Here is a 25,915-nt window from a genome sequence, read left to right as displayed (position 1 = left end):
CAAACTTTTGCACAGTAAAGGAAACTATTGACAAAATGAAAAGATATCCCAATGAGTGGGAGAAGACATTTGCAAATAATAATCTGATAAGGGGTTAATATCCAAAATAAACAAAGAACCCAGCAAGCATCAAAAAAGCATCCAAATTTTAATAAATGGGCAGCGGACCTGAATAGACATTTTTTTCCAAAGAAAACACAGATGGCCAACAGACACATGAAAAGATGAACAATGTCACTAATCCTTAGGGAAAAGCAAATCAAAACCCCAATGAAATACCACCTCACATCTGTCAGAATGGCCATCATCAAAAAGACAACAAAGGGCAGAGTAGAAGGATTGGAGCTCACCTTCTCTCATAAAAGCAACAAAATTACATCCAACTGCTGAACAACCTTCAGCCAAATAGACTGCAAACCATCAAAAAAGATATCCTACTCCAGAAGACAAAGAGGAGGCCACCTAAACATGCTAGGAGGGGCGACTGTGCAATATAAGCAATCCCATACCTGCCAGGTGGGCAGCCCGCAGACTGGAAAGTAACTATATCACAGAGACTCACCTACAGGAGTGAGAGTTCTGAGTCCCACGTAAGGTCCCCACACCTGGGGATCTGGCATTGGGAGAAGGAGCCCCTGGAACATCTGGCACTGATGGTCAGTGGGACTTGTGCCCAGGAGCTCCACAGGATTGAGGGAAATGGAGACCCCATTCTTGAAAGGTGCACACAGGCTTTCATGTGCACTGGGTCCCAGGGCAAAGCAGAGACTCCATAGGAATCTGAGTTGGACCTGACTGCAGTTCTTGGAGGATCTCCTGGGAAAAGAGGGGATGATTGGCCCATGATCCTTTGCATCATTGGAGGCAAAGGACTCAGGAAATAATCATCAGCATGAACTCCTCTAGAGGTGGCCATGTTGGAAAGTTCTGGCTGCACCCAGTGGGAAACAGCCCCACCCATCAGCAAACAGGCTGCTTCAAGACCCCCCAGGCACAGAGCCACCTCAGTCACACCCAGAGATGAAGCCCCACTCACCAGAGGAATAAGAATCAGCTCCACATACCAGTGGGCAGGCACCAGTTCCTCCCATCAGGAAGCCTGCAGCAAGCCCCATATCAACTTCAGCCACGAGGGGCAGACATCAGAAACAAGAGAGGCTACAACCCTATTGTCTGCAAAAAGGAAACCACACCAAAAATCTATACAAAATGAAAAGACAAAGAATTATGACTCAGATAAGGGAGCAAGAAAAAAATCCCAGAAAAACAGCTAAGTGATCTGGATATTATCAACCTCCAGGAAAAAGACTTTAGACTGATGATAGTGAAGATGATTCAAGATCTTGTAAATAAACTGGAGGCAAAGATTGATAAATTACAAGAAACACTGAGCAAAGAAATACAAGATTAAGAATGAACAAGCAGGAGTTCCCGTCATGGCGCAGTGGTTAACGAATCTGACTAGGAACCATGAGGTTGTGGGTTCGGTCCCTGCCCTTGCTCAGCGGGTTAATGATCCGGCGTTGCCGTGAGCTGTGGTGTAGGTTGCAGATGCGGCTCGGATCCCGCGTTGCTGTGGCTCTGGCGTAGGCCGGTGGCTACAGCTCCAATTCAACCCCTAGCCTGGGAACCTCCATATGCCGCGGGAGCAGCCCAAGAAATAGCAACAACAACAACAACAACAAAAGACAAAAAGACAAAAGACAAAAAAAAAAAAAAAGAATGAACAAGCAGAGATGAAAAATACAATAACTGAAATAAAAAAATATTCATTAGAAGCAACCAATGGCAGAATATAGGAGGCAGAAGAAGGAATAAGCAAGGTGGAGGACAGACTAGTGGAAATCACTGATGTGGTACAGAAAAGAGAAAAAAGACTGAAAAGAAGACAGTCTAAGAGAACTCTGGGACAACGTTAAATGCACCAACATCCATATTATAGGGGTGCCAGAAGGAGAAGAGAGAGAGAAAGGGCCAGAGAAAATATTTGAAGAGACAATAGCTGAAAACTTCCCTATATGGGAAAGGAATCACTCACTCCAATCCAGGAAGCACAATGAGTACCATATAAAATAAACCCAAGGAGGAACACCCCGAGACACATATTAATCAAACTGACCAAAATTAAAGACAGAGAAATATTGAAAGCAGCTAGGGAAAATAAACAAATAACACAGAAGGGAACCCCAATAAGGTTATTGGCAGATTTTTCAGCAGAAACTCTGCAGGCCAGAAGGGAGTGGCATGATATACTTAATGTGATGAAAGGAAAAAACCTCCAACCAAGATTACTCTACCCAGCAAGGCTCTCACTCAGATTTGAAGGGGAAATCAAAAGCTTTACAGACAAGCAAAAGCTAAGCAAATTCAGCACCACTAAACCAGCTTTACAACAAATACTAAAGGAACTTCTCTAGAAACAAAAATATTACAAATGACAAGGCTCACCAGTAAAGGTAGGAAATCATCCACACACAAATATGCTACCAAAATCAGAAATCATGAGAAGTACAAATGCAGGACACTGGAGGTGTGCTTGCAATTAAGAGACCAACAACTTAAAACAATCTTGTTTATATTCCTATACCAAACTTCAGGGTAACTGCAAACCACAAATCTACAACAGATACACAAACAAATAAGAAAAATCAATGCAAGTACAACACTAAAGAGAGTCATCAAACCACAAGAGGAGAGAACAAGAGAAGAAGGGAAGAAAAAAGAGCAACAAAAACAAATCCAAAGCAATTAATAAAATGGCAATAAGAACATATATATCAACAATTACCTTAAATGTAAATGGACTAAATGCCCCAACCAAAAGACACAGACTGGCTGAATGGATACAAAAACAAGACCCATATATATGCTGTCTTCAAGAGACCCACTTCACTTCTAGGGACACATACAAATTGAAAGCGAGAGGATGGAAGAAAATATTCCATGCAAAGGGGCATCAAAAGAAAGGTGGAGTAGCAATACTCATATCAGACAAAATAGACCTTAAAATAAAGAATATTGTAAGAGACATTATGAGAAGGACATTATACAATGATCAAATGATCAATCCAAGAAGAAGATATAACAATTGTAAATATATATGCACCCAACATAGAATCACCTCAATATATAAGGCAACTGCTAACAACCTTAAAAAGAGAAATTGACAACAGTGGGGGACTTTAACACCCCACTTACAGCAATGGACAGATCATCTAGACAGAAAATCCACAAGGAAACACTTAAATGACGCATTAGACCAGATGGACCTAATAGATATTCATAGAACATTCCATCCAAAAGCAGTAGAATACACATTCTTCTCAAGTGCACATGGAACATTCTATAGGATTGATCACATTCTGGGCCACAAATCAAGCCTCGGTAACTTTAAGAAAATTGAATCAAGAGTTCCTGTCATGGCACAGTGGAAACGAATCCGACTAGGAACCATGAGGTTGCGGGTTCCATCCCTGGCCTCACTCAGTGGGTTAAGGATTCAGCGTTGCTGTAAGCTGTGGTGTAGGTCGAAGACGTGGCTTGGATCTGGCATTGCTCTGGCTCTGGCATAGGCTGGCAGCTACAGCTCCAATTAGACCCCTAGCCTGGGAACCTCCATATGCTGTGGATGCAGCCCTAAAAAGGACAGAAGACAAAAAAAAAGAAAGAAAATTAAAATCACATCAAGCATCTTTTCCAACCAAAACACTATACAACTGGAAATCAACAAGAAAAAAAAACTGCAAAAAACACAAACATGTGGAGACTAAACAACATCCTACTAAACAGCCAATGGATCACTGAGGAAATCAAAGAGGAAATTAAAAAATGCCTAGAAGCAAATGACAACAAAGACACAACACTCCAAAACCTACGGGGTGAAGCAAAAGCCATTCTAAGGGGAAAGTTTATAGCAATACAAGCCCACCTCAGGAAACAAGAAAAAGCTCAAATAAACAACCCAACTTTACATCTAAAGCAACTAGAGAGAGAAAAACAGATAAGACCTAAAGTTAGCAGAAGGAAAGAAATCATAAAGAGCAGAGCAGAAATAAATGAGATAGAAACAAAGAAAACCACAGAAAAGATCAATGAAACGAAAAGGTGGTTCTTTGAAAAGATCAACAAAATAGATAAACCCTTAGCCAAACTGATCTGGAAAAAAAGAGAGAGGACTCCAATCAATAAAATTAGAAATAAAAAAGGAGAAGTTACAATGGACATCACAGAAATACAAAGGATCATAAGAGACCACTGCAAGCAACCACATGCCAACAAAATGGACAACCTAAAAGAAATGGACAAATTCTTATAAAAGTACAATCTTCAATGGCTAAATCAAGATGAAATAGACAAGATGAACAGACCAATCAAAAGTACTGAAATTGAAACTGTGATTTAAAAACTTCCAACAAAAAAGACAACAAATAACAAGTGTTGGTGAGGATGTAGAGGAAAGGGGAAAGGGATCCCTTGTGTACTGGTGGGATTGTAAACTGGTGCAGCCACTATAGAAAACAATATGGACATTCCTCAAAAAATTAAAAATCTAACTGCCATGTGATCCAGTAATTTCACTTCTGGGTATTTACCTGAAAAGAAAAAACAAGAACACTAATTTGAAAAAATATGTGGGAGTTCCCATCGAGGCTCAGTGGTTAACGAACCCGACTAGCATACATGAGGACGTGGGTTCCATCCCTGGCCTTGCTCAGTGGGTTAAGGGTCTGATGTTGCCGTGACCTGAGGTGTAGGTTGCAGACACAGCTCAGATCCAGTGTTGCTGTGTGGCTCTGGTATAGGCTGGCAGCTACAGCTCTGATTAGACCCCCCCCAAAAAAAAAAATAAAAAAAGAAAAGAAATGTGTATACCAATGTTCACTGAAGTGTTATTTACAATAGCCAAGATAAGGAAGCAATCTAAGTGTCCACTGATAGATTAATAGGTAAAGAAGATATGATATACATATACAATAGAATACTACTCCTCCATTAAAAATAATGAAATCTTGGGAGTTCCCATTGTGGCTCAGTGCGTTAAGAACCCGACTAGTATCCATAAGGGTTTGATCCCTGGCCTCGTTCAGTGGGTTAAGGATCTGGCATTGCTGCAAGCTACAGCATAGGTTGCAGATGCAGCTCGGATTGTTTGTCTCTGTGGCTGTAGTGTAGGCTGGCAGCTATAGGTCTGATTCAACACCTAGCCCAGGAACTTCCATATGCCATAGGTGTGGCTCTAAAAAGCAAAAAATTAAAAAAGGTAAAACAAAAATCTGGCCATTTGCAACAACACGGATGGATCTAGAGAGTCTTATGCTAAGTGAAATAAGTCAAAGACAAATACCATATGATCTCACTTACATGTGAAATCTTAATATTGTCAATAATATTGTAATAACTCCGTGTGGGGACAGATGATTACTAGACTTATCATGGTGATCATTTTGTAATGCATACAATGTCAAATCACTATACAGGACACCTGACACTAACATATTATTGTACATCAATTATATTTCAATAAAAAAACTCTTATGCCTTTAATGTGCTTTGTCATCTCACACTGGCTGGGACAGCCTACACAACATTAAACAGAAATAGTAAAAGGAAGTATCAATATTCCCCATTTTAAAAAGGAGTGTTTCAGATTTCCCTTGTGGTGCCATGGGTTAAGGATCCAGAGTTGTCACAGCAGCAGCTCAGGTCCCTGCTGTAGCTTGGGTTCGATCCCTGGCCCAGGAACTTCCACATGCCACAGACATGGCCAAAAAACAATAAATAAAAAAAAAAAGGAGTGTTTCTAAATTTTCCTCATTAAGAGCTGTTTGTTGTTTTGATTTTGTAAATATCCTTTATCAGTTATGGAAGGTTCCTTCTCTTGCTATTTTCTTTTTAAAATTGATAAATTATGTAGAATTTCAGCAAATGCCTTTTGTGCCTCTATTAGCATGATCTCTAGTCAGTTAATGTTAAAGTGACACACAGATTTTTATATGTAATATCAATTTTTCATTTCTAGAGAACAATGCAACTTAGTCATTATGCACATGTAACTGAATTCAGTCTGCTAATCTTCAATTTTGAGTATCTGCACATGTGTTTATGGCTAAAGCTAGGCTTTATTAATATTTGTTTGGTTTTGATCATCAAGATTATATTGGTAGCAAAGGGTGAGTTAGAAAGTATACCCTCTTATTCTATTATCTGGAATAGTTTTGGAGATGTATTTCTTGAATCTTTGCTAGAATTTGCCTGTAAAATGATACCTGGCTAGTATTTTCTTTGTATGATTTTAAACCTCTGATTCAATTTCTTTACTAGTTATAGAACTATCTGGGCTTTCTATTTGATGCCAATAATATTTTTCTAAGAATTTTTTTTCCTTTTTTTCTGCAAACTTCTCTGTTCAAGGTACAGAACTAGAAAGACACGAGACTCATAGGTCAGAGACGTGGGACTTTATTGCAGCAACAGATGATGAGTATATATATACTTTTTGCACTAGTCTTTCTTTTTGCTTTTTATTTTTTATTTTTTTGCCTTTTTGCCATTTCTTGGGCTGCTCCCATGGCATATGGAGGTTCCCAGACTAGGGGTGAACTGGAGCTGCAGCTGCTAGCCTATGCCACAGCCGTAGCAACACTGGATCCTTGACCCGCTGAGCAGGGCCAGGGATTGAACCCGCAACCTCATGGATACTAGTCAGATTCGTTTCCGCTGCACCACCACAGGAACTCTGTCTTTTTCTAAGAATTTGTTTAAGAATATGCTATGTAGCAAACAAAGATCAAACCAGGATGACGATAACTGATTTCTCATTTGGCCTATTACCATCCATGTGACTACAAAATTCACCCTTACCTTTTTAGGAATTTCAGGAGTTTTTTAAATATATGAGTGAGGAAATTTTGTATTACATGGTGTTACCTTGCACTCAGAAAAGAGTCTGCATTTTACTAAGCACCTTTATAGCCATAGTAGCTCAGGTATATCTAAAGTCCCTCCAGCTCTAAAACTCTAGGATTTCAAATGAATTAAAAACCTCCTTTGCCCCAAAATAAAAACATTTGATGCTTTATCTCAATATGTATTATGAATATAGTCTGAAAATATCAAGACTATCAAGGTTTATTATTTGTGTATATCAACTGAATACTACTTTGTAAGAGGTAGGACAGGACGATATACAAAATGGCAATATACAAAGTTATACATTACTAGCAAATAATATGTCCTTTTTTTACAACAGAATTTTCATCTTTAGGAGTTCTGTTGTGGCTCAGTAGTAATGAACCCGACTAATATCCATGTGGATGCGGGTTCAATCCCTGGCCTTGCTCAGTGGGTTAAGGATCCAACATCGCCGTGAGCTGTGGTGTAGGTCGCTGATACAGCTTGGATCTGGCGTTGCTGTGGCTGTGGTGTAGGCCGGCAGCTGCAGCTTCTATTGGACCCCTACCCTGGAACTTCCATATGCCATGGGTGTGGCCATCTTTATAGAGTTCCATTTACTTAGTGTTTTTTTTTAATTACATCAAGTTTCTACCATTTGGAATTACATGTGTAATTACATGAAAGAAATAAACCTAGCTAAATTACCTCAATAGTTTGTCATCCAACATCAACATCTAGAAGGCAGTGATGGCATCACAAATCCTTATTCTTCTACTGACCATATGCAGCCCCCACTACACACTCTTTTCCATTTATCCTCTCGTAACATTCAAACTATCCTGTTATTATTCCTAACCCACACTTAGACTTTCTCCTACTCAACCCATTCTTCTACTCTCCAGACCATTCTTCCCTCAACTACATTTCTGTTCATTTCCTCTCCCCTTCCATTCATCATTTTTTTCTTACTGTTACTGTCAGTTGTCTTTCAATTTACAGTAAGTTCAACTTATATACCTATTACCCTGTTAGATTAATTTTAAGGGTGGAATTCTATATTACTTATCTTTCTATCTCTTGTGCCTAGCATGGTTGGAAGAACTTTTTTTCCTTCAAAAGATTGTTAATCATATTGAGATTTTGAAAGATCATTATCAATAGTTTTCAAGCCTGGCTGTACATCAGAGTCACCTGAGACACACCAATGTCTTGGTCCCCTCCCTCAGAATAATTAACTCAGAATCTGAGGGCAGGGTGTTGCGGTTCTTTAAAGTTCCCCAAGTGATACCCATGTACAGACAGTTATTGAGATCTACTTAATACATGTAGGCTCCACAAACTATGGCCTATAGACAGATGCCTGTTTATTGCAAATAAAGCTTTACTGTAACTCAGCCATGCCAACTCGTTTACATACTTTCTCTGGCTGCTTTCACTCCATAAAGGCAGAGGTGAGTTATTGTGACAGAGACTATATTGCCTGCACAGCCTATAATATTTACTATCTGGCTCTTTACAGAAATAGCTTACCACACGAATGTTTTCTTAGGTAGGTCTCCCAAGGCAACAGAAATAACAGCAAAAATAAACCAATGGAACCTAATCAAACTGACAAGTTTTTGTACAGAAAAGGAAACCATAAAAAAAAGACAACCTATGGAATGTGAGAAAATAGTTTCCAATGATGCAACTGACAAGGGCTTAATCTCTAAAATATACAAACAACTTATACAACTCAACAGCAAAAAAACCAAGAGCCCATTTGAAAAATGGGCAGAAGACCTGAATAGACATTTCTCCAAAGAAGATATACATATGGCCAATAGGCACATGAAAAAATGCTCAACATCACTAATTATTAGAGAAATGCAAATCAAAACTAGTAAGAGGTACCACCTCACACCTGTCAGAATGGCCATCATTAACAAGTCAACAAATGCTGGAGAGGGTGTGGAGAAAAGGGTACCCTCTTAAACTGTTGGTGGGACTGTAAATTGGTACAACCACTATGGAAAACAGTATGGAGGTGCCTCAGAAACTAAATATAGAACTGCCATCCCACTCTTGGGCTTATATCTGGACAAAACTTTCCTTGAAAAAGATACAAGACATATGTTCACTGCAGCACTATTCACAATAGCCAAGACATGGAAACAACCTAAAAGTACATCAACAGATGATTGGATTAAGAAGATGTGGTGTGTATACACAATGGAATACTACTCAGCCATAAAAATAACAAAATAATGCTATTTTTGGCAACTTGGAGGGAAGTCAAGACTCTCACACTAAGTGAAGAAAGTCAGAAAAAGAAAGACAAATACCATATGACATCACTTATATCTGGAATCTAATATATGACACAAATGAACCTATCTACAAAAAAAGAAACAAACTCATGGACATGGAGAACAGACTTGTGGTTGCCGAGGGGGAGGGAGTGGGATGGACTGGGAGTCTTGAGTTAATAGCTGCAAACTACTGCATTTGGAATGGATAAGCAATGGCATCCTGCTGTATAGCACAGGGAACTATATCCAGTCACTTGTGGTGGAACACGATGAAGGATAATGTGAGAAAAAGAATGTATATATATATATATATATGTGTGTGTGTGTGTGTGACTGGGTCACTTTGCTGTACAGTAGAAAACTGACAGAACACTGTAAACCAGCTATAATGGAAAAAATAAAAATCATTAAAAAAAAAAGAAATAGCTTGCTGAGCCCTGATAAAGAGGGAAAAAGTCCTATTACTTATCAGAAAGGCATGGGATAAAGAGACAGATGCTAAAACTGATAAGTAAATGTATTGTAAAGACTACATGATACATTTTCAATATATTCTCATGAAGAGAATTTTATATATATATTTTTTTCAATATATATTTCATGATATATTTTCAATATATACTCTTGGTTTAAAAATGTAGAAGTTCCTTTGTGGCGCAATGGGTTAAGGATCCAACAGTGTCACTGAAGCAGTTGGAGTCGCTGCTCTGGTGCGGGTTCAATCCCTGGCCCTGGAACTTCCACATGCTGTGAGTGCAGCCAAAAAGAAAAAAATAAATAAATATCTCAGGTGAGATATTATGAATAAATGCAATAATAAATGTATTTATTACATAATTGCTTAATTTTTTTGTGTCTTTTGTCTTTTTAGGGCCGCACCCACTGCATATGGAGGCTCCTGGGCTAGGGGTCAAATCAGAGCTGTAGCCGCTGGCCTACACCACAGCCTCAGCAACGCGGGATCTGAGCCATGTCTGTGACCTATACCACAGCTCACGGCAACACCGGATCCTTAACCCACTGAGCAAGGCCAGGGATTGAACCTGCGTCCTCATGGTGGCTAGTCAGGTTTGTTAACCACTGAGCCATGATGGGAACTCCCGCTTAAAATTTTTTATGGATAAAGGAATTTCAAGGTTTGTCAGGTCCTAACAGCTTCAGTAATTTTTGTTTGTTTGTTTGTTTTTTAGGGCCGCACCCATGGCATGTGGAAATTCCCAGGCTAGGGGTCAAATTGAGCTGCAGCCACTGGCCTACACCACAGCCACAGGCACGCCAGATCCGAGCCATGTCTGCAACCTACACCACAGCTCATGGTAATGCTGGATTCTTAACCCACTGAACGAGGCCAGGGATTGAGCTTGTGTTCTTATGGATACGAGTCAGATGCATTTCCAGTGAGCCACGATGGGAGCTCTGGCTTCAGCAGTTTTTAATGGTTTTTGACTGATATGGTACTTTACAAATGTATACAAACAAAATAGTGATAAAATAACAAATTCATTGAATACTTAACCCATTGTAGAAATTAGTTTGATATGTGGATCCACGGGGAGAGGCTGCATCCTGAATGGATAACTCTTTTTAACAGAATAATCTTGAAGTAGAAGAACTAAACCAACACGCAAACTTTTATACCACTCAGGACACAAGGCATTCCACATAATCACAGACACTGTGCCTGAACTGTCAGCGACTTCCAAAAATGTCTGGGGAAAAAAAAAAGCGAAAAAGAACATGTGTATTGTTACTTTTACCTACAGGGTGTTCAAATTTTATTTTTAAGAATGAAGAAGCACAACCATAGGAGAATCATTGAATAATTTGATATAATATGATAGATTCTATAATGATGAAGTTATGAAGAACTTTGTTATACCAGAAAATACTCCAGAAAATGTGATATAATACAATAATTTTATGTATGATGATTCCCATTTTGTAAGATAATTTACTATGATATATTACATAGTTATATGTAATATACGGTAGGCATAAATATATGCATAGTTGTGGTATATATAATATACATATGATATTACAGATATGTATGTGTGTATATATACACACACATACCAAAAAGGAATAAAATACACTTTAATATTAACGGTGGTTCTTGGGTTGTTATTATTCGTAAGCTGTATATATATTTCTACATTTTACAGACTCCCTAAAAGTATGTACAATATTTATAACAAAAGCTCAATAGAACACCTAAATAATTCTTGAAAACATATGGAAATACAGTAAAGTGTTGGGTTAAAAAAAACAACACGGGACATAAATCTGCATTACATGGCACAGAGAGTCAAGATAACAGAAAAGTGACGGATAGTTTTGACAATTAGAAAGTCTCTAGTCAGTGACCAACCAGCTGAAGAAAAAAACCAAATTGATTATGCTGAGACGTCACTGGAGGCAAGAAAGTTGAAAACAGCTAGTGTAGACTACTTTTTCAAGGAGCTTGCCTGAAGAGGAGGCAAGAGGGAACAGAGGAGTCCTGAAGTCAACGATTTTTTTTCCTTTTTCTTTTGGTCTTTTGTCTTTTGGGGGCTGCACCCGCAGCATATGGAGGTTCCCAGGCTGGGGGTCGAATCGGAGCTGCAGCTGCCGGCCTACACCACAGCCACAGCAACGCGGGATCTGAACGGTGTCTGCGACCTACACCAGAGCTCATGGCCACACGGGCTCCTTAACCCACTGAGCAAGGCCAGGGATTGAACCCGCAACCTCATGGTTCCTAGTCGGTTTTGTTTCCCCTGTGCCACAACAGGAACTCCTCCTTTTTTAAAATGGAAGACTAGCATATATTTATATGCTGATATAGAAAGTACAGTAAAGAAGAAAAGGTTGAAGATACAGAAAAAGGTGGGAAGGAGACCAGCTGGTCAAGGGAACTAAAGAGCACTAAAGCAGAAAGAATTTCTTTTTGTATAAGAAACTACATAGAAAAATACCTTGAAATACATAGTTATGTTCATTTAAAAATTATTAAATTGAACCCACATCATATGCTATCACTTACATATGGAATATAAAAAAAGGACACAATGAACTTTGTTGCCAAACAGATACTGGCTCACAGACTTTGAAAAACTTACTGTTTCCAAAGGAGACAGGTTTTGGGGTGGGGGGACACGCTGGGGGTTTGGAACAGAAATGCTATAAAATTGGGTTGTGATGATCGTTGTACAACTATAAATGTAATAAAATTCATTGAGTAATAAAAAAATCAAAATAAAATAAAATGCACACTGGGTTTCAAAGACTTGGTATTGAAAAAGACTAAGATAATTAATTTTAAAAATATTAATTATAGTGATGTAATTTTGGTTATACTAGATTAAATAAAATATACTACTAAAACTAAAACATGTTATTTAAACATAAATTGTCCAAATAAAGAGTCAGGTCTGTAAGTTATAATTTATGACTGCTAAATTAACATATAATAACTTATCATCACTCATACCTGGTATGGCTCAATCATCTTTCTATCAGGTTTTCCATAGTATCGCAGTTTTGACTTATGCAAGATTCTCACAAGCAAAGCAGGAAAATTCCTTCTGTTAGACCAGGTCATTTCAAGGTGAGAAAGGGAAATTATTCTGGTATCTAGAATACAAAAAAAAAAAAAAAATCCTGCTTAATAGGTCATGGTAATTTCAAAATTCTATTTTATTGGTTAAAAAATTATAGCCAGGTCATACCCAAAGCAACTCTTTCTCATCAGCTAAGGAGTCTATATACTTCTTACATACAAAACTTAGTAAAAAAAAAACCCAAAACCCTCCCCCCAAAAAAACCCATCTTAGTAATACACATTATCCCTAATAATCACAGCTAAAAAAAAATATGATTTACTATGTCACTGGAACAGGTAAATACCTACATTAACACACTGTTCCAAACTAAAATGCACTCTAGGAGTTCCTGTTTTGGTTCAGTGGGTTAAAAACCTGACTAGTAACCATAAGGATGCAGGTTCAATCCCTGGTCTCACTCAGTGGGTTAAGGATCCGGTGTTGCCATGAGCTGTGGTGCATTGCTGTGAGCTGTGGTGTAGGTCACAGACATGGCTCAGATCTGGTATTGCTGTGGCTGCTCTGTAGACCAGCAGCTGAGCTCCAATTCTACTCCTAGCCTGGGAACTTCCATATGCTGTGGGTGCAGGCCTAAAAAGCAAAATAAAATAAAATAAAATAATAAAATAAAATAAAATGCCCTTTACCTTGTCAAATTGTGTAATTACTTCCTGGAAGACGAATAGAAATTTACCTCCTTAAGAAAAAAACTAAATGCCATGGAATATTTTCCCAGTACTAAGAACTTATATATTTAACTTACAGAACAGTTTCATGATGTATTTCCGCATTGCCGTCACCTTAGTTTCATATGTGTAAGTGATGTTTCCCAAACATTCCAGACGTGATCCTGTATCAGGGTCTTTGCACTTGCTGTTCCCTCGGTCTGGAATGTCTTCTTGTTATATACCCAAGTGACCTTCTCTTCTCCTTCAAGTTTTGTTCAAAGATTCCTTTCTCAGTGATGCCAGCTGTAACCGCCCTATTGAAAACTGATCCCCTTACTTATCTTTTTTTTTTTTTTTTTTTTGGTCTTTTTGTCTTTTCTAGGGCCGCTCCCGTGGCATATGGAGGTTCCCAGGCTAGGGGCTGAATTGGAGCTGTAGCCACCGGCCTAGGCCAGAGCCACAGCAACGCGGAATCCGAGCCGCATCTGCAACTCACACTACAGCTCATAGCAACGCCAGATCCTCAACCCACTGAGCAATGCCAGGGGTGGAACCTGCTTCCTAATGGTTCCTAGTCAGATTTGTTAACTACTGTGCCACGACGGGAACTCCCCCTTACTTGTCCTTCATCCCATTTTATTTTTCTACATAGCACTTATTACCTTTTCATATAGCATATAATTTATTTTGAAATATTTTAATCTCCAAGCCTGCTGGCAATTACTAAAACTGCTTAAAAGGTTTTCACCATGTTTAAAAGATTAATTTGCATTTATAATTGTCTTCTTCCTTGGGCTAAGAGAGGTTCCATCTGCAATTTTCTCCATATTTTGCTCTCTTATAGCCCACAGTCCCATCTTTTAAAACCTGAATTTGTATTTGCTCCAATATTTGTTTTGCTAAGGTGTCCTCCACTTTCATTTTTTTTTCCATCTTTTGTCATTTTAGGGCCGCACCTGAGGCATATGGAAGTTCCCAGGCTAGGGGTCAAATCAGAGCTGTAGCTGCTGGTCTACACCACAGCCACAGCAACGTGGGATCCGAGCCACGTCTGCAGCCTACACCACAGCTCACGGCAACTCCAGATCCTTAACCCACTGAGCAAGGCCAGGCATTGAACCCGCATCCTCATGGATACTAGTCGGGTTCATTAACCACTGAGCCACGACAGGAACTCCTCCCTTTCCATTTTTATAATGTAGCATCCACTCAACTTTGGTGTGAAAATCATACTTGTAACTTCTTTTTCATAAGAGTTTGAATGGTATGGTATAATTACAAATGTACCATTAAAAACCCCCACTATTTTCAGTATTAGGATATCTGTGTAAATTTCCCTCCAGATTTTCCCAATACATTACTAGCCAGGATCACAGGTCCTAATATTTGATATGAGATAATTAAGTGATTTCCTTTTTAACATGGAACAAATGAATTGTGGATCATGTCTGAATTATCTGGAATGTATGTGGAACACTCCTAAATCAATGCAGTCACATAAACCTCCTTTACTGGCTGGAATAAATTCAAGAAGTACATGGCTTTATAAAATCAGAGTTCTAAGAGTCCTGCTACAATTGAGTCCAGACCACTAGCTGTGATCAGACATTTGCCCAATTTAACATTCTCCCAGGTTGGGTAAAAACCAAAAAAAAAAAAAAAAAAAAAAAAGGCATGTACATATCTCTCAAATCTAAAAAGAAATTACAGATTATATATAGGCAATGAGGAATCATGTAAATTCATAGCAATAAGGGTTCATTATCAAAAGAAAGAATGAAAATAAATAAACTAGATGTTCAATATAAAAAGTTAGTAAGCAATGGAAGTGATTCTCAAACTCCGTGGTCTCAGGACACCTGTACAATTAAAAAAAATTTTTTTTTCTTTATAGGGCCACGCCGGAGGCATATGGAGGTTCCCAGGTTAGGGGTCTAATCGGAGCTACAGCTGTCAGCCTACACCGCAGTCACAGCAACTTGGGATCCAAGCTGTGTCTGCAACCTATACCAAAGCCCACTGAAACACCAGATCCTTAACCCAGTGAGCGAGGCCAGGGATCAAACTTGCATCCTCACGGATGCTAGTCAGATTCATTCCCGTTGAGCCACAACGGGAACTCCCAATTTTTAAAATTGTTGAAAAAAACCTCCAAAAGCTTTTGTTTAATGTGGAAAATATTTATCAATATTTACCATATTATAAAGTAAGACTAAGAAATAAAAATATTAATTCCTTTAAAATAGCAACAAACCTATTATGTATAATAAAAAGTGTAGTTTAAAAAAAATGACTATATTTTCCAAAACCAAAAATGTAGTGGGAAGAATGGCATTGTTTTACACTTTTGCAAATCTCTTTAGTGTCTAGCTTAGTAGAAGATAGCTGGATAAAGCATATTTTCTTCTTCATAAATATTCAGTCTGCTTCGATGTCACATGACATGTATCCTCTGGAAAACTCCACTGTATATTTCTGAGAGAATGAGAGTAAAAAAAGGTAAAGAAAGTGTTAGTATTATTATTATGAAAATAGTTTTGACATTGTGAATCCCTGGAAAACGTCTTGGGAAACACCGAGGTGTACCTGGACCATACACTGAAAACCACTGCAAAAGAATACATCTAAGGGGAGTTCCCACTGTGGCTCAGTGGTTAGCGAATCCGACTAGGAACCATGAGGTTGCGGGTTAGATCCCTGCCCTTGCTCAGTGGGTTAAGATCTGGCGTTGACATGAGCTGTGGTGTAGGTTGAAGATGCAGCTTGGATCTGGCGTTGCTGTGACTGTGGTGTAGGCCGGTGGCTACAGCTCCAATTAGACCCATAGCCTGGGAACCTCCATATGCCACGGGTGTGGCCCTAAAAAAGACAAAAAAAAAAAAAAAAAAGAATACATCTAAGGAATACGGAGAGGAATAAAGATAAAAACTGAAAAGTACAGTAAAACTGGTAAATCCAATTCCCTGAAAAAAAATTAATGAAAAAGTAGAATTCTGCTAAGTGCAATCCTGAAGAAAGCAAACAAAAATATGTTTGGAATGTGATTGCCTGTAATCATAGAGAAAACCATTTAAAGATTATTATCTGTGATTATATATCACAAAGCATGAAAATATCAGTGAAAAAGATAATTTTCTAGAAAAATCTGAATGATCAATATCGCCCTAAGGAACAGAAAGACGCTGGAATAGGTCAGTAACCATGAAAGAAAATGAAAAAGTTTACAAATAATGACCTCCCCAATTTGTACCAGGTTCGTGTGCTTTTACAACAAAATTTGAACAATTTTCAAAGAATAGCTGTTTCCCTCAACTCTAAGTTGTTCTAGAGCACAGTAATATATAGAAAATACAAATCTATTTTATAACCTTAGATAAATCCTGAAAATTATGACAGAGGTAGCACAAAAGAGAAAACTATAAACCCCAAGCATTTATGATGTGAAAAAACCTAAATCAAACACTTTCAAATCTACTGTAGCAGTTTGCCAAAGTGCATCATGACCACGTAGAGTCCTGTCTTGTTCAGGAGGAGAGTATTATAATTTCTGAATAATTCTGGAGATTGACATAAACATGTTAATTCAAATAATTTTGTTAAAACATTAAAGAGAATAAAAATACAATATATAACTTCTAAGACACTAGAAAAAGTTTTTTAATCTTGTAAAAGTAAAAAAAATAATAAAAAATAGGAGTTCCCATGGCAGTATGGTGGAAACGAATCCAACTAGGAACCATGAGGTTGAGGGTTTGGTCCCTGGCCTCACTCAGTGGGTTAAGGATCCAGCGTTGCTGTGAGCTGTGGTGTAGGTTGCAGACTTGGCTTGGATCTGGCATTGGCTGTGGCTGTGGCATAGGCTGGCAGCTTCAGCTCCAATTAGACCCTTAGCCTGGGAACCTCCATGTGCTGTGGGTGCGGCCCTAAAACGACAAAAAGACAAAAAAAAAATAGTAAAAAATAAAGCATGGCACCTAGCAAACAATGTAGGACTGCAAGAACAGATGCAAACATCATTAATTAAATTTAAATGGATTAAATTCATCTCTTAAGAGAAAAAATTGGTTTGGGTCAAAACCCAAAAACTTAGCTATAGAAAGAAAGCTAAAACAAAATGGAAATAAAGTGATGAACAACGATACATAACATTTGGGAGTTCCCTGGTGGTCTAGTGGTTAGGATTTGGTGCTTTCACCCAGGTTCAATCCCTGGTCTGGGAACTAAGATCTCACATCAAACCACAGCATACTCTGGCCAAAACAACAACAACAAAAAACTCCCCACAAAAACCAAAAACCAAACCAAACAAAAAAACTCATAACACTAGACCAGTGGTTATTTTATTTTATTTTTTTGCTTTTTAGGGCCACACTGTCGCATACAGAAGTTCTGAGGCTAGGGGTTGAATCGGAGCTGCAGCTGCTGGCCTATGCCACAGTCACAGCAATGCCGGATCCAAGCCTTGTCTGTGACCTACACCACAGCTCACGGCAATGCCGGATCCTTAGCCCACTGGGTGAGGCCAGGGATCGAGCCTGTATCCTCATGGATACTGGTCAGATTCCTTTCAGCTGAGCCACGTTGGGAACTCTGGACCAGTGGTTAATAAAGTGTAACCTTTGAACCAGCAACATTATGGAGTTAGAAATGCAAATTCGGAGTTGGCTTCGTGGTACAGTGGTTAACGAATCCGACTAGGAACCATGAGGTTTCGGGTTCGATCCCTGGCCTTGCTCAGTGCGTTAAGGATCCGGCGTTGCCGTGAGCTGTGGTGTAGGTTGCAGACGTGCCTCGGATCTCGAGTTGCTGTGGCTGTGGTGTAGGCTGGTGGCTACAGCTCCGATTGGACCCCTAGCCTGGGAGCTTCCATATGCCGTGGGAGTGGCCCTAGAAAAGGCAAAAAGACAGGAAAAAAAAAAAAAGAAATGCAAATTCTACGGACCTACCACAGATATACTGAATCACAAACTGGTAATGGTGTTATGGATGCCCACTCGCGATTGAGAATCATTGCCCTAAATGCTACTAAAGGACAGAGGAAGTGGTAAATAGTACTATCAGACAAAATATAATTCAAGACAAAAAGGGGTTAAGAGATAAATTCCATATTGATAAGAGTAAAATCCATCAAGATATTAACAAGTTATGAAACCTTACATGTTATAGCAACATCTAAATCAGAAACTTTTAGATATATGAGAAAAAAATGAACAAAACCACCGTCATAAAGAGAAGCCAGTATTACTCTCAGAGAAATGGACAAATAGATTTAAAGGTAAAGATATGGAATATTTTAGTTAAACTTTTAAAAATCTGGAGTTCCCGTCATGGGGCAGTGGAAACAAATCCGATTAGGAACCATGAGGTTGCGGGTTTGATCCCTGGCCTTGCTCAGTGGGTTAAGGATCTGGTGTTGCTCTGAGCTGTGATGTAGGTCGCAGACGAGGTTCAGATCTGGCATTGCTGTGGCTCTGGTGTAGGCCAGAGGCTACAGCTCCGATTAGACCCCTAGCCTGGTAATCTCTATATGCTGTGAGTGTGGCCCTAGAAAAGACAAAAAAGAAAAAAAATAAATAAAAATCATAAAATATGAGTAATGAGTTATAATGAATCTCTATACTGCAAGTCCTGGGGGTTACAGCCAAAGCAATTCTCACAGGAAATTTCAGAATTTCTAAAGCTTTTGGAAGAAATAAACAAGGAAATAAATATATTAAGCATTCAACTCAAGAGGGTAGTATGTGTTGTGTGTGTGTGTATATATATATATGAATAAAGGAAGTAAAAAGAATTAAAAAGGATAGCAGAAATAAAGTAGAAACATCTCCATGATACAGACTTCTTAATTAGTAATGCTACAAGTTTTTTCTTATTTTTGAATACCAAGGAAGTAGAAAAACCTCTGGCAAGGCTGATCATACAAAAGGGTGAAAACACAAAAAATAGGAATGTAAAAGGGGATGTAACTAACAAGACAGAAGTTTAAAAATATAGACTAGTATGTGCAACTCTGAGATCTAGGTGAAATGAAATTGCCTAGTGAAATATGAACTCTCAAAAATGAACTAAAGAAAAAGCCTTATGGGAGTTCCCGTCGTGGTACGGTGGAAATAAATCCGACTAGGAACCATGAGTTTGTGGGTTTGATTCCTGGCCTTGATCAGTGGGTTAAGGATCCAGCATTGCTGTGAGATGTGGTGTAGGTCGCAGAGGTGGCTCAGATCTGGCGTTGCTGTGGCGGTGGTGCAGGCTGGCAGCTGTAGCTTCGATTAGACTCCTAGCCTGGGAACCTCCATATGTTGCGGGTGCAGCCCTAAAAAACAAAAAAAAAAAAACAAAAAAAAATTAAAAAATGAATAGTTAAATACATAAATAAAAGGAAATAATTATTTTTTAAAAAAAGCCTTATGGGTTTCACTACTTTTTCAGGAAATTGAAATGGAATCATTTTCCCAACTTCCTATCCTGGTTCAAGGTCCCAGGTTTAAATAGTTTCACGGTAAATTCAATGAACACAAGATTTCTATAAGTACAGAAAAATGGGTAAGCTTCCTAACTCATCCTACAAAACTAATATTAATTAACCTGATATCAAAATTGTATTGAAAAAGTACTCTCCTAAAATAACAAAACCTATGGACCAATTCACTTGAATATACAGATATAACAATAACAAGCAAGACGAAGTAGAAACAAAAGTGGTTCAACATTTAAAAGCCACTAACGTAATTTATTTCATTCATTCCTTGATTCAATAAACACTTAGTGAATGCCAAGATTGTTCTGGGTAGAGGAGACACGGCCCACAGCAGTGAGTTAAAAGAAATAAAAAAAATGAGAGCTTGCCCTCCTGGATCTTATAAACTAGTGGCAGGATAAGGAAAACAATCATTTCAGAGTGTTATCAATTCGACGAATGGCATTTGACAGTGAAGTATTACTAACAAATGGGGAGAAATACATAGTTAAATAACCCTTTTCTATGTTTTGTTTTGTTTTTTTTTTGTCTTTGTGCCATTTCTTGGGCCGCTCCCGGGGCATATGGACTTTCCCAGGCTAGGGGTCTAATATGGAATTTCCCAGGCTAGGGGTCTAATCGGAGCTGTAGCCACCGGCCTACGCCAGAGCCACAGCAACGTGGGATCCTGGCCACGTCTGCAACCTACATCACAGCTCTGGGCAACGCGGGATCCTTAACCCAATGAGCAAGGCCAGGGACCGAACCCGCGACCTCATGGTTCCTAGTCGGATTCGTTAACCACTGCGCCACAACGGGAACTCCTACTATGTTTTTATATATCTGAGTTGAAACCTGAGGATTAGAAGGAACTTTGCAGAAAGAGCAAAAAGCAGGAGCAAAGTACCTAGGGCAGGACAGAGCCTAGAGGTTTGAAGATGAAAAAGGCGGCTGGCGGGGCTAAAACAAAGCGGCGGAAGAGGAGAGAGGTTAGGGCCGGTGCGCTAAGCACGTGGTGCTGCGGGACAGGGGTGGCAAGCTGCGGCCCTCGCGCCAAATCCAGCCTGCTGCCTGTTTTGGTAAATAAAGTCCTATTTTTAACTCAACCAAACCCATGTATTTACATATTTTATGTGCCTGCTTTCCATAAACAATGGCAAAGTTGGGGAGCTGCCTCAGAGACCACAGGTCTAGCAAAAACAAAAAGAGTTACTATCAATCTGGCTCTTTGCAGAGTTTGCCAAACGCCGCCATAAGGCCACGTGGACCCGGGCAGAAGTCTGGATTTTTTGTTTGTTTGTTTGTTTGTCTAAGTGCAATGGGGAGCCACTGGAGGGACTTAGACAGTAGCGTGGCAAAATTTAGGCTCCATTTTAAAAAGCTGAGATCTGTTGGTTACCTTTTGAATCGGATGTTGAACCCGGAAACTTTTGGTTCTCGATCTGAGAGGGTGGTTAGATGGATGGATGGATGGATAGATAGATAGATAGATAGATAGATAGATAGAATCTGTACTTTTAAGATTTTTCTATTTTACTGTGTACACTTTATACCTAATAGAAAAGGTGGTTTTTTTGTTTATTTGTTTTTGTTTGTTTGTTTGTCTTTTTAGGGCTGCACCAGCAGCATATGGAGGTTCCCAGGCTAGGGGTCCAATCGGAGCTGTAGCCGCCAGCCTACACCACAGCCACAGCAACAAGGGATCGGAGCCGCGTCTGCGACCTACACCACAGCTCAGGGCAACGCAGGATCCTTAACGCACTGAGCGAGGCCAGGGATGGAACCTGCAACCTCATGGTTCCTAGTCGGCTTTGTTAACCACTGAGCCACGACAGGAACTCCAGAAAAGTTTTAAAAGCACAAAATCGCACCACGATGTTAAGAGAAAAGGCACAGAGTGGGAGAAAATAATTTGCAATATATGACAGACAAAAACTCAATACCTATTGGCAAAGAAATCCTAGGACAATTAGAAAAAGTCAAAAGATATACTTAAAAAATAATGCTATGATATGGGGAAATGGGCACTCTCATATATGTTGGTGGGAATGTAAAACAGCACAATCTTTTCAGAAGCTGCTTTTCCAATATTCATTTAATTAAAAAATTCAAATATTCTTTAACTTAGCATTTTCACTTCTAGGAAGCCATCCATTCAACAGAAATACTTGAACACAGTGAACAAATACAGGCATATCCTAGTGATGTTCAACACTAGATCAGAAACAGAAAAACCACTAACTGCCTAAAATTATAAATTACCCATTAGCATGGGCATGATTATATAGGTCCTGGTATATGCATATTATGTAAAAGGGTATATTATGTAAAAGGGTATAAAAAGATGTACATTAAAGATGCTTGAAAGAAGTGGAGATAACAAATCATGCAATGTAATAAAATACATTTTTGTGCAAAGATACACATCAAAATGCTGACAGTTTGAAATTCTGAAAGGAAAGCTGAATGCATAGGAAGAGATAAAAATGGTCTTTTACTCCACCCTGTTTCATTATTAAAAATTTCAAACACAAACCAAACCTGAAAGAATACCATATACCCACTCCCAGATGCTGCCACCAAGGATTTACTTAGGTTTGGGGCTTATACCTTTAATACAATATACTTTAAATATAAAGTTTGGGCTTTTTAGCACATGAACATTACCTTTTGTAATAAAAATGTGATTTCAATAATGAATAGATGTTACTTTCATAATCAGAAAAATGAAATATATTTTTACAAATTATTATTCCCCTCAATTCCCATAGAGCATCAATTTTTCATTTGTGTATTCAATTCTAAAAGTAAAAGTGATCAACACATAGTAATGCACTACTGTCTTACTCCATGCTTGTGATAAAATATTATTCCATTATTTCATCCCTGAAATGAATAAATTACTTTTAAAGCTGAAGTTATTTAAGTCATCCTTAGCCACACATTTCTACATCATCTTCTTTTCTTTATCACTGGATGTTACTTTAATTGCATATTTTCGTCCCAGTTATCACTTTCAAGTTTGTTGCTCTTACAGGTCATAAGATTATCTATGATTTAGCATTGTGATTGCAATGTTAAAAAAAAAAAACCTGAAAAGCAGTAAATGTAGAAAATTATCTTTTGCTTTCATTTTACCTTCTGCACTTTATTTCCCCATTCCATACACCTACATGCCTATAGTAGAATCATTCTCCTTATTTCCATCCCTCATAGATAAAAATATATTTTAGGGCAGTTGATGACGGAGGAGCATGCATTTTCAGGTTAACGTCCTACTCCTGATGCAGAACTGAACTTCTCAGATCAGTATCATTCATGGTTGCATAATAAGAAACATAAAAATGAGATTCCAAGCTTTCCCACAAAATCACGCATTCAAAAGACAATATTTACATAACTGCTACACTCAAATAATAAAAACAGCGTTTCATTAAGTGTAAATTATTAAGGAATAAATGACGGAACATCCTTATTTGAATCTTGGTTAAAACAAGCAAAATCACAAGTATTTACAACTTTTATGCCGAATTCAAATCTCTACACGCTCCAACACGGAAAGTACTACTTCCACGACTGAAATGGGAATAAAACTGAGGTGAATTCCACTGTAGTCAAAAGTATAACGAACACATGAGGAATATTGGCTGCAACATCACTACGTTCACCAGATTAAGATGTGTTCAGACACTTCCTGAAGGGCCACGTTTAAAATCAAAGCAAGACGCGAGCTGTGCAAATTTCATCAAGCGAGCATCTCTCCATCATTCATCAAGCCTGGTCTACTACCACTCCCAGCTTATAATTAACAATACCAAAGCACCTTCGTTTCCTTTTCTATTAAAGCAAGCTCTGGAAAACTAATTTTTTTTAACCCCATCGTCGTTCCCTCCAATTACTTACTGTTAAAGTTGTGCTCCTCGGGCTGCTTGTTGGTTAACCAGATATCTCCGTACGGATCTTCGTTATTCCACAGGGCCAGGTAATGACTCTTTCCGCCCCTCAATGGCCTCTCGGGTACCTCCCGGTGCGCTCTATTTCTAAAGGGAGTTTCTAAAGAAATAGCCTCCAAGGTCTCCCCGCAGTGGACGCTATCTATGCACAGGATCCCCTGGCCTAATCTTTTCTCGTTGTAAATGCACGAGACTCTCGAAATTTTCATTTCTATGCCAACTTTGAGAATATTTTTATATACGAGAGAATTCAGGCTGGGATCCAGGTAGCACTTCTCCTGGTACACCCCGTCCGAGATGGTCACATCATAGCAGTAAAGCGGAGGTTTAGGTTCCACGTCGCGTGGCTCATCCTCTAACAGGTACCTCTGGACGGCCAAAACAGCGACAGGCACCACCTCCGAAGGGGTGACCCACTGGCGAGGTGAATCCGTTATTTGCTCAAGAACCTTTTGGATCCAGGACCTGCGCCCCGTGGCACCGGCCCTTCGGATCACACCTCCCGGGACCCCAATACGATTTCTCTCCGCGTTTGGCGAATCATGCCCAGCACGTGACGGGCCGGCCTGTGGCGGACCTAACTCACCAGACATTGCGGGGTGACTGCGTACCCTCTTCGCTCCCCAAAGCTAGTCTGCCCGGTCTGAGGCTGAGAGAGTAAGAAACCGCGCGCTTGGGCGACGATCTCTACTCTGTCCCTGCGGACTGGTGAGGCTCCGCCCCGTCCAGAAGCTACAAAGACAGTACCCTCGTGCGTCAGCTTTCTGGCCCCGCCTCCCGTTTGGCGCGCTACTGTGTGCCAGGCACGGTTACTAGGCAGCCACACACGCGGTTACGTAGCGGGTCCTCTAACCTGGTGCCTCACGGATTTGCCAGGGTTGCAGAAGCGGGAAAAGCGTTGGTCGCCATGGTTCCCAAAGCAAAGTAGCCAGAGGGAGGGGGAGGAGCCCTCAGGGCTCTTGCAGAAAAGAGGGTGCCGAGAGGCACTGGAAAAGAGCAAAAGGCTTGAAGGGGGAGGCACGATAGTCATTTCTCGGGGGTTTGGGGGTTTTGGCCTTGGACTAGCAAGAGAAAGTAAATTAGAGTTGGTTAATATGTGTGACTGTGACAATATGGGTCTCCTGTAGTATGAACGAAACTAGATAATGTATGCACAGCCTTCAGGACAGTACCTAGCACACAAAGTCCTCCATAAACATTAGTTGCTATTGCTATTAGCCTTCCCATAATTGCAGTGGCTCCCTGAGTGCAGGGTGAGTGAATTCGTGATTAAGTGCACATTAAGACAGAAAATTATAGAACCGGCTTGGTAAAGAGCTGTCTTTAGAGTAGACTTCTTAAAATATACTTCTGTTTTATACAATACCTGGCTTAACACACAGGTAGGATATAAAATTTCAGAAATTGCATTTCTGAACTACAAGCAATGCATATGGAATGAACGTAATGTGGAAAAGCTAGTAAGAATAGTCAGAATTAAATATAAAATATTGATTCTATGTACTCAGATGTGCCAGCATACACAGAAGGTAGGAATTGTCCTAAAAATACCTTTCAAAGACAGAATTAGGTATCTTTGGTTGTATTAACCTCCCCTGGCTCTCTATTTCATCATTCTTTATTCACTAGTTAAGTCCCTACCATGAAGGAGGCACTGCTTTAGGCCAGTGGGGATCACAGTAGTCAGGCTCCTTAACTCGGGCCTCTCACTGTGGGGGCTGAAGAACCCTGTCATTATTAATATTTAACTAATTCACTAATTCTGCATATATTTCTTGAGTGTCTGCTCTAGACCAGGTAGAGTTCTGCTTTGGAGACTAAAAAACACATTCAGGGGAAAAGGAGGAAAGGGGGCAGGGGTTTATATTTTACATAGAATATGATTAGAAAAGGGGTTTCTATTAAGAGATTTAACAGAGCAGAGACTTGCAGCAAGTGAGGGAGGGAGTGTGTTGATTTCTTGGGAAAGGGTACTTAAATCAGAGGGAACAGCAAGAATAGATTCCATGCTACAGAAGCATGCTTGCTATTTTAAAGGAAATGCAAAAAGCCAGGAGTGAAGGGGTGA

At 39.4% G+C, this 25,915-nt stretch overlaps 1 protein-coding gene across 1 annotated transcript in view; it reads right to left on the bottom strand.

Moving 5' to 3' along the window:
- CXHXorf57 (chromosome X CXorf57 homolog) overlaps positions 1-24,623 on the bottom strand; it is a 77,901-nt gene extending 53,278 nt beyond the window's left edge. The window contains exons 1-3 of the mRNA XM_003360407.4: positions 23,798-24,623; positions 12,658-12,800; positions 10,702-10,894 (exon numbers count right to left, since the gene is read on the bottom strand). Of these exons, the coding sequence (XP_003360455.4) occupies positions 10,702-10,894; positions 12,658-12,800; positions 23,798-24,440 (979 nt within the window). The 5' untranslated portion in view covers positions 24,441-24,623. The remainder of the gene's footprint in view (positions 1-10,701; positions 10,895-12,657; positions 12,801-23,797) is intronic.

This window comes from Sus scrofa, chromosome X (assembly GCF_000003025.6).
Source record: "Sus scrofa isolate TJ Tabasco breed Duroc chromosome X, Sscrofa11.1, whole genome shotgun sequence".
In the NCBI taxonomy this organism is placed as follows: Eukaryota; Metazoa; Chordata; class Mammalia; order Artiodactyla; family Suidae; genus Sus; species Sus scrofa.
The sequence above is the reverse complement of the archived record's forward strand: the minus strand, read 5'-3'. Positions and strand labels throughout refer to the sequence as shown.